A 10,008-nucleotide genomic window follows, 5' to 3' on the forward strand; every position below is an offset into this window, starting at 1 on the left:
TCTCTTTACAGTGGACCATTATGCAGAAATTTCAATTATATGCAATCCATAGACTCAATGACGCAATCCTGAAACATAATTGTTCCTGCTGAAACAACCCCCTCTGCTGTCTCAAAAAATGCACCGTTAACCCTTAAGTGCAAAAACAGAAGAAACCTTTAACAGTTATATTTCTTAATTCTAATGCCATAGAGTGCTACAGTAGATTATTACTTCCAGTGGCTGGATTATTAAGTGTAAAATTATAGGTCAGCCCCTTTCTTGGCGTTTTTTTTTATGAATGAAAGCTTACGCACGCCCTTTATGATTCAACCCTAATAGGCTAACCTAAATAAATAAATGAAGCAGATGTATGGTCCCAGAAAACGCCCCCCCCCCCATCCGCTCTCTCTTTCTCTCTCCCTCCCTCTCTCTCTGTGTGATGGGAACGTGGCTGCAGCGCATTTACAGTCTCCTCCCCTGTGGATCCTCCAAGTATCTCCTCTCCCCTCAACCACCGACCAGAAGCGTGTCAAACAACTTTTCATTCTGCATTAGGCTGATATATGTATATATCTATATTTCAATTTGCTTCGTTTTTGCGCTATTTGATTCGTCATTCTCAATCATGAACGCACAGAGAGCGGATAGTCAGAAACGACTTGCAGATGAGCAGAACCAAGGTGAGAATTTAATTCTACTTTTACATTGAACTGTTGTTTTAGTTTTTGGGAAACTGTTTAGTTGTCTGCATCTAGTCTGCTTTTGATTTTTTTTTTCACTAGTGCTTGTAAGTATTTTAAAATGCGCAATTAAGTCCGTTCAACTTAAATATCCAGTTATTAATAAAAAAAAATTGCGATACGATTTAAAGACATTGAACACAATTTCATTGGAATCTTTTGTTAACTGCAGGCTGGTTATATTTCCTAATTGACATGTCAGATAAATATAATGTTCAACTCTATTTAACGTTAATTCTCATAATGCTGTCCATACCATATTAGTCCAATAACCTTGGAGTTGCCGAGTAATACATGAGATTTGGCCACATAATTAACCTTTGAGATGAAGTCATTAGCATCTCTCAGTGCAGAGTGGTAATTATCCCAAACAGTCATCCGCTGATGAGAAAGAGTTTAGTAATATTATTTTGCCACTAAAAGCAATGCTCTCCTGTCCACGAGGGAATCTGCAATCTGTAAAAAATGTATGATTTTTTTCTACCTATGCAGAAATGACAGAAAATGTTCTTTTTCTATAAGTCTGTGGAATTTCAGTTCTTTACTGCTACTGCTATTTAAAATAGAAGCAACAGAGTCTCCTTTAACAAAATGATGCAAATACAAACAAGGATGTGTCATACCTAGTTAACAAGCTTAAAGTTTCCTTTATTTGTTTCGAATGATATGCCACTGACATCATCACACTAATTAGTTTATTCACTGAAAAATCTTGGTTCACACACTCCTTGATGCATCTTAAGAAACATCTGTTGTTTGTTTTAGACATAAAGGATGCCAAAAACCGAGAGAGACAGAGAAGATAATAGAATAATAGAAAATGCATGAGCGAAACAGAAACTGCATTAGGTTAATAGTTTTCCCACCCAGAATGAAAAAAATTCTGCTGTTGTCATCTAATTGACTTTAATCTGATGAAGTTTTGATTCAAACTGATGGTCCCTTGAGGTTCTCTGAGGCAAAATGGAAATGTTTGCTTTTTCAGAAATATTATGGACAAAATCACTCAGGAATCCCCCAAAATGGCAACAATAATAACTGCCAAGCTTTTAGGTTAGATAAAATTAGGTCTCATGTTGTGGGAATTTATGCATTTGTCGAGAAGTTATTCATTAAACAAGATGAAGAAATATTAAGCTTACGTTTGACCCCAATAAGCAGCATCAAAGAGCTCTTAAACAGAAAAAAAACCCTCTTCTGATCACGGCACTGTCTGTTTTATCTTCTTATTTTTCTTTTAATAGCAACACCCCAGCACTGAATACCCCAAGAAACCAGCAGAGGATGTTTTGACTCCTTCATTTGTGCCTCCAGCCTTCCTCTCAACAATGGACCTCTTTTTGCAGGGATCCTCTTTAAACTTATCAAAACTGCTCCACAATATCAGCATTCCTGTCAATGCCTCTGGGAATTATACTAACAACCAGTTCACAGAGGTCAACCTCTTTGAAATCCTGGGTCCGAAACGCTCTCCCTTTTTCTTCCAAGTGACCAGTGTTTACCTTCTCATCTTTCTCATTGGCTTGTCTGGAAATCTGCTCACATGTGCAGTGATTGCAAAGCACAAAAAAATGCGTAATCCTACAAACTTTTACCTTGTGAGCCTGGCTGTATCGGATCTTCTCGTGCTTTTGTTTGGGATGCCCTTGGAGATTTATGACCTGTGGCAGAACTATCCATTCCCCTTTGGTGAGGGTGGCTGCTACTTCAAAACGTTCCTGTTTGAAACTGTGTGCTTTGCCTCCATCCTTAATGTCACAGCTCTGAGTGTGGAGAGGTACATAGCTGTGGTATATCCACTCAAAACACGATACCTGTCGACTAACCAGCACGCTAAACGGGTCATCACCATTGTGTGGGTGGTTTCGATGATCTGTGCCATCCCCAACACCTCACTGCACGGCATCTTCTACCTGCCAGAGAGAATGGAGGAGTCAGCTATTTGCACTGTGCTGAAACCTTTGTGGATCTATAACCTGGTCATGCAAATCACAACTGTCTGCTTCTATTTTATACCCATGATGGTTATTAGCATGCTGTACTTAGTCATGGGCCTTCATTTGGGGAGAGAAAGGCGCCAGTCCAGTTGGAACCTGGGAAAGAATTGTTGCAGCACTCGAAGGAAGATGAGAGTGGAGAATGGCCGAAGGAGACAGGTCATCAAAATGCTCTGTGAGTTTTTTTTCTCTCTCTTCAAAAGGCAAGCATTGCTCTGTCATGCTGCTCTGTCTTGAAAGCATATCTCCTCTAATCTGTATTGTCACTGCCAAGGCATGATCCCATAGACAAAACGTGACGAAAACAGAGAGTAAATAATGACACAGGATTATCAGCAGTTTGGATGGATCATTAAGATTCGGAAGGGCTTCCTTTTGAGTCGCATCTCCTAATTCTGCAACTTGACAAGATTACACGTTAGTGTAAGACCCTTTTGCTGTAGCTATTTGTTTTTTTACATTGAGGAATTTCCCATTACATCCATCTAAAGATTCTCACACTACGAATGGCAAAAATAATAACTGGCAAAAAATAGCATTAGGAGTCAATCTGAAAACCTATTTTCTGAACCAACTGGCAATTATTGCAAAGAGTAAATTATCAGAATATCCATTATGAACACAATTAGCAGCGTGATAGTGGTAATGTCACAGGAAATGTCTGCATTTAAGCTTTTGTCATAGCTCCTCTCAGGAGTTTAGAGTGGATGTTGGTGATGCTATTCTCATTGTATTTGTACAGCCAGTCATAATTTCACAGCATAGAGATTAGTCGTTACTTTTTTTTTTATTATGTTTTTATTTAAAAACCTGCAACAAACAAACAATATATCATGAATTTCTAACTGATATTGCAGTCACAAATATCTAATATTTCAAGAAAAGGCCTAAAGGTGAATTTTAAACTGCTTCTTTAGCTAACACACTGGTGATTTATTTAATGAAACGCTGGAAACTAAAATTATACCCTGACCTTTTCTGTACTTTTTGAGATCCGTGCTGATATTTGAGAGTTAAATAAAAGCATATAACCAAGTTTATAGCCATCATAACAACAAAAAAACATCTAACTGCCCCCAGCTGCATACAAAATACCAGCAACACTTAAAAATAAAGACATTTCCTTATTCTTATCTTTGCATCTGTAGAGCTGCATATTGCAAGAAGATATTTACCTCATATGTAGCACATTCCGTCTGAGAGTTATTTTTCCCAGAGCTCTAAAAGCCAAATAAATTGTAGTAAAATTGTGGAGTTTTCTTCAAAACTACTAAAAGTTGTGTTTACGTTCAATGTTACTCTCCAAGGTGTGAAATGTAAATTCATGAGGCTTAATGGAAGTGCTGAACGCATGGCCTTTTCTTCTAAAACATAACAGCTTCCTCTGCCTTTGTAGGCTCCGTGCAACACATCTCTCTGTGCAGTTATGTTCTGTGCAACTGCATGAGAGATACAGAAAACAGGTGCAAAAACAAATAAATCCATAGCACTACTAGATGTCTAAAACATCACAGGGGACCTTTAAATTATGTTTTTCTTAAAAGAATCCCAACTGAAGATCTTTTAGAAATGTTGTTAAATTCACAAGAGATTTGGGGGATGCTTTCTGGTTCCACTGCAGGTGGATTCCTTTATCAGGAATGTCATCTGTTCTGGAGAATGGGTGATAAAATTTAAATTAAAAATAATAATATGAAATGTATGAACAAAAAGATTGTGATTGTTTTGATTTGCACAGTTGATCAGACTGCTTCTGTCATCATCCTCCTTATCTTGTTCTTCTAGTCAAATAGTAATTGATAGTAAAATAACATTGGTTTTGTTTTTAACGTGTGTTTCCCATGTAAAGTAGCTGCAACACAATGACTTTCAGGAAAAATGACATGCATATTTTAGTTTTTAAAAAGGTTTAACATTTGCATCTATGAGCAGCTAACTCGATAAAAGCTCTTTAATTGATTTCCACTCACTATCAACAACTAAAAGCGCAGCAAGCTGAAAGCTTCTTATTGGTCATCAAGCTGTAGTTTCATACTGAACATCTTCACACATATACCCTGTGTTCTTGACAACAATTCCTGTTGTCAATTCATGCTGTTCAGCCAAACTTTGTTACCAAAGTTTCTCTTATATTACAGTAAAGATAAAGTTTCTAAACACATCAAACACATCAGCCGTGACTTAGTAAAACACACACGTAACAATTATACAAAAAGTCTGTGAAGGTTCTCAGTCCTTCAGGTCATCGTAGTCAAAGGAGCTTGCAAAGAAAAGCGTCTGGACTTCTTTAAGATTATGCAAAAAATTCAGAGAAAAATATGGCCCAAGTATTTCACCCAAGATAAATATATCTTTAATGAAGAGCTGGAACAAGATGATATAGAATATAAATATGATTCTTTGAAAAACTGTAAAATACAGCATTTTGTCCTAACCATGAAGCTTTAGACAAATGAAAAAGTTAAAATGCACTATGCGAATCACTGTAGTCTGGGAAAGAAAGAACAAAACCAAGTGCTAAATGCCATATTTATAAATGTAAATATCTTGGCAGTGTGTTGAGTGCCCCCAAGCAAAGCTTGATGCCATATGCCCACGATCATAAAAAGCCAAACACTGCCTGTGCCTGCTGGATCTCCTGCAGGGAGAGCCCCTGAGAGCATTATGCCTAGATTATTTGGTGAGGAATGTATTTGTGCTCCATCATCAAAAAAAATGCTGAACATTGTTTGTTGCACAGAATGAAGCATTTAAATTTGGCCAAGAACAGTCGTTAAACCCTAAAATTGATAAGACTTATAATACCTGTTTGAATTGTCCATCATTGTTCCTGTCCCGAAGAAACCCCACCCTGCTTCTCTCAATGACTATCGCCCTGTAGCCCTCACCTCAGTAGTGATGAAGTGCTTTGAACGCCTGGTCAGAGACTTCATCATTTCTTCACTACCAGACACACTGGACCCACTACAGTTCGCTTCCGTCCAAATCGTTCCACAGACGATGCCATCTCTCATCTCCTCCACACATCACTCACTCACTTGGACACTAGAAGGGGGAATTATGTTAAAATGCTCTTCATAGACTACAGCTCTGCATTTAACACCATAATTCCCTCCACACTCACCACCAAGCTGGAGCATCTGGGACTCAGCTCATCTATGTGTCAGTGGATCTCCAACTTCCTAACTGGCAGACCACAGGCAGTAAGGATGGGCGGACATGTCTCAGCCTCCACCACTCTCAGCACTGGAGCCCCCCAGGGGTGTGTTCTGAGCCCCCTGCTGTACTCTTTGTACACATATGACTGTGTGGCCACTACCAGCTCCACCACCATCATCAAGTTTGCTGACGACACCGTCGTGGTGGGCCTGATCTCTGATAACAACGAGACGGCCTACCTGAAGGAGATTAGGAATCTGGAGAACTGGTGCCAGAGGAACAACCTCCTTCTAAACGTCAGTAAGACAAAGGAGCTGATAGTGGACTTCAGCACTAAGCAGGAGAGGAACTACCAGACCCCCGTCATCAACGAGTGCCCAGTGGAGAGAGTGGACAGCTTCAAATACCTCGGAGTTCACATCACGCAGGACCTGTCATGGTCCTGTCACATCAACACCGTGGTGAAAAAGGCCCGACAGCGTCTCTACCACCTCAGACGCTTGAGAGACTTCCAACTGCCCTGCAAGGTGCTCAGGAACTTTTACTCCTGCACCATAGAGAGCATCCTGGCGGGAAACATCTTAACCTGGTTCGGGAACAGCACCATGCAGGACAGACGAGCTCTACAGAGGGTTGTGCGGTCAGCTGAGCGCACCATCCGCTCCGAGCTCCCTGACCTGCACTCAATCTACAGCAGGCGGTGCTGCACCAAGGCCAGGAAGATCGTGAAGGACCTCAGCCATCCCAACAACAGACTGTTCTCTCTGTTGAGGTCAGGAAAGCGATTCCGCTCCCTGAAGACCAACACAGAGAGACTGAGGAGGAGCTTCTTCCCGCAGGCGATACGGTCTCTCAATCACACCACCACACAGTACTGACCCACACATATGGTTCTTACACACACACTGGACTTTCTGGACTTTGGTTTTGCACAACACTGGTCACTATATTCTTCATTTCCGGTTAATACTTGTACAGCTGCTGTTATTGTGTATATATTTATTTATATTTAGATTTCTTCATACATTCTTATATAGTTCTATATTGTGTATTTTGTTGTACAGTTATTTTATTTTCAACTTTAATTTATATATTTATCTTTATCTTATTCTTCCCAGTTAAATTTACCCTTCATTCTAATTTGTGTTGTACAGTTATTTCATTTTTAACCTTAATTTATATTTTATTCCTTCCTAGTTAAATTTACCCTTTTTAATTTTTCATATTTATTTCCTATCTTATTCATAGCCTTTTCCTTTTTTGTTCTCTTTAGGTCACGAGCAGTTGTCCAAGCATTTCACTACATATCGTACTGTGTATGACTGTGTACGTGACAAATAAAATTTGAATTTGAATAAAATTTGAATTTGAATTTGGTTTCTAGTCTTATCTGTAAGCTAAGAGAGTCTACAATCTATGTCTTTGATATATTGTGGTTGCTGAAGTGCAGCATTTGCTAAACAAGAACTTCAGTCAAAGGATAATGATATGCTGAATTTCCATTTTTAAGAATCTCTTGACTCATTTGCCTTAAGGGCATCAATAAGCAATCTAACTTAACTCTAAATTACTTCACAATTACCACAAAGGTCATGAATACAGCTGTTTATCCGTCCTTCTTACGACCTCATTCTCATTCCTGGAGCATTAAACGCTGTCATTTTTTCAAAGCTGTTGACACAAGCTGTCTTTTGTCATTTATGGATGTTTAAAACGAACATGGTAAGAAAATATGAGCATATAGGTCCAATGCATAAGCATAGTAAGACTGATGTGGTCAGAAAGGAACATTTTAACATCAAAACATAATATGTTCCTAAACCTTATTTTCACAGTGCGGCCATTTAGCTCACAAACCAGACCAAACAGGAGCCTACAAGCTGACAAATTCATATAATGTCAGCAGCAATGACAGAATAACAGTAATTTAAACCCTTGGGCAAGAACATGCTATTCTTTCAAGTTTTGCTAATGCAATGTGTGCAATGGCATGACACTGACTGAACACACCAGAATACCTAACTCTAGTCCATCCATATACAGCTATTTTAAATGAAAATGAGAAGAAGAAAATCTCCACAAACCTGTGTACTCCTTATAGAAACGTTTGTCTCAGTTTGTTTAAACAGGTTTTCAAATAAAGTTGAGGAGATAAATCATTTTATGGCTGGATCGCTAACTATTGATAAGAACTCATAAACCGCAGAGTGGATTTTTATAAAGGACCACAAGCCAACAAGTTTAATTTTAACATTCAAATCTGTTCTGCAAAAATAAATGTATTCATCATCTTTCTCTCCAGCAATCGTGGTGGCAGTGTTTGGAGTCTGCTGGGCACCCTTTCACATCGAGCGTCTTCTGTGGAGCTCTATCAGCCAGTGGACCGACTTGATGCACAACATTTATCAATATGTCCACATCCTGTCGGGCGTCTTCTTCTACCTCAGCTCTGCAGTCAACCCTATCATCTACAGCCTGCTCTCCACGCGGTTCAGAGAGTGTTTTCGAGAACTTGTTTGTTCCCAGGGGGAGGACAATAACTCTGTCAGAGACTCCCCTCCTTTTCCTAAAATTTTGCTGGATCCCTCCGTTGCAAGTTCAAGGGGTCAGGCCGAGGGGAAGGACTCTAATGCTTTCATCCCTTTGCTGTCCCCTAATATGACACTGAGTATGGACACTGAAATCCTCACATGTGCTTGTACAGACACAACGTGCAAGACCTCTGTATTCTGACATTTTATTTGAACAAGCTAGAAAGCAGCTGGTGCAGAAATATTGTAAACTGACAGGTTAACATTTTGGATCTTAGGTTTATTTGTTTCCAGAATTTGCTGACATGATGCTGTATGATGAATACTGCCAGAAGAAAATGAGCTTAGCTTAGAACGGAGACTTGAAACAAATGAGGACAAGTAGTCTGTGTCATAATGTAATGAAACTGTCTCATCTGCTTGTCTCTGACCCTTTTATTAACATTGGCTCATCTCAAAAGTAAAAAAAGGTTCTAGTTGATGAGCCATGTAAATCCAAAAGTTGCTTTCATGTTGTATTTTAGTGCAAAGAGAGATCATTTGGAAGAAAATAACAAAATGTACTGCAAAATCATGACACTGGAAATGTATGAATTTTTGGCAGTTAGGCTGATGAGACTATGGAGCATGATGTTATTGGGGACTGGGACTGGACCCCCTGATGTTTAGTGATGGTGGAGGAAAAATATGGTTGACAGGATAGGAGGTTGAATGTGAAAGAAACCCCCCTTTTTTTAAATATCAAGATACCGTTAAAAATACATTGTAAAGGTAAAGGGCATATATTTGTTTTTTAAATCTTTGAGAGCCAAGCTAACCGTCCCCCTATATTTACAGTCTTTAGTTGCTTAGCTTTCCTGTAGCTCCAGTATCATATTTAGCAGTAGTATTATGGATATTCTCATATAATCCTAGCAAAGGATGTGGATAAGCATAATTTCCAGTATGTTTTGCTATTTTCTTAAACTTATCACATGTCACTAAAAAGCTTGGATGTAAAATGATTATTTATCCTTTGTTTGAAGCTTTGAATCATATTTGACAACAGTGCCTGCACATTTTACCTGCTGTCTTATTTTTTAACTGCTGTATGCCTTATGTCAGAAAGTGGAAAATCAGATCGATCTGAGCCAAATGATTACATGTTGTAATTGATATGCTGTACCTGAAAATTAACGTGATGCTAATTTGCAAAAAGAAGTAGTATATGTCTCTGTGTTTCAGTGGGACAAAGAATGTGATAATTTATTGTGAGCTGTTGCTAATGTTTTTGGGGTTTTTTCTCTTGTTGCATGGCCAGCCGGTAAGCTGTTGTTCACTGTGATTGCAAAAATGAAAACTGATTATGGCTATTGTGCAATGGCTAATTCAAAAGCAAAATAAATATTAAGCAGTCTATACATAGCTGTCACATGCTTGAACTATGTAAATACTGGAAACACATTATTAGAGTGCTGTCATTTTGATTACGGAACCATGAAACTGAAGAGTTTATTCATCACCGTGATTGCATTATGAAATGTCTTTTTCCACAAGAGTTTATAGACCTAGTGTGGTTTGAATCAAAATAATAAGCTAGGACAGACTGACTGGTTGAAT

At 38.7% G+C, this 10,008-nt stretch overlaps 1 protein-coding gene across 1 annotated transcript; it reads left to right on the top strand.

Annotated features, from left to right (window-relative positions):
• The first annotated feature begins 445 nt into the window (after positions 1 to 445).
• On the top strand, positions 446 to 8,619 carry nmur3 (neuromedin U receptor 3). The gene is made up of 3 exons (XM_082532145.1): positions 446 to 662; positions 1,967 to 2,894; positions 8,181 to 8,619. The coding sequence occupies exons 1-3, from the start codon at positions 648 to 650 to the stop codon at positions 8,609 to 8,611; spliced, it is 1,374 nt and encodes a 457-aa protein (XP_082388271.1). The 5' UTR covers positions 446 to 647; the 3' UTR covers positions 8,612 to 8,619.
• The last annotated feature ends 1,389 nt before the right edge of the window (positions 8,620 to 10,008 follow it).

This window comes from Aulonocara stuartgranti (genome assembly GCF_965226115.1).
Source record: "Aulonocara stuartgranti genome assembly, chromosome: 5".
NCBI lineage: Eukaryota > Metazoa > Chordata > Actinopteri > Cichliformes > Cichlidae > Aulonocara > Aulonocara stuartgranti.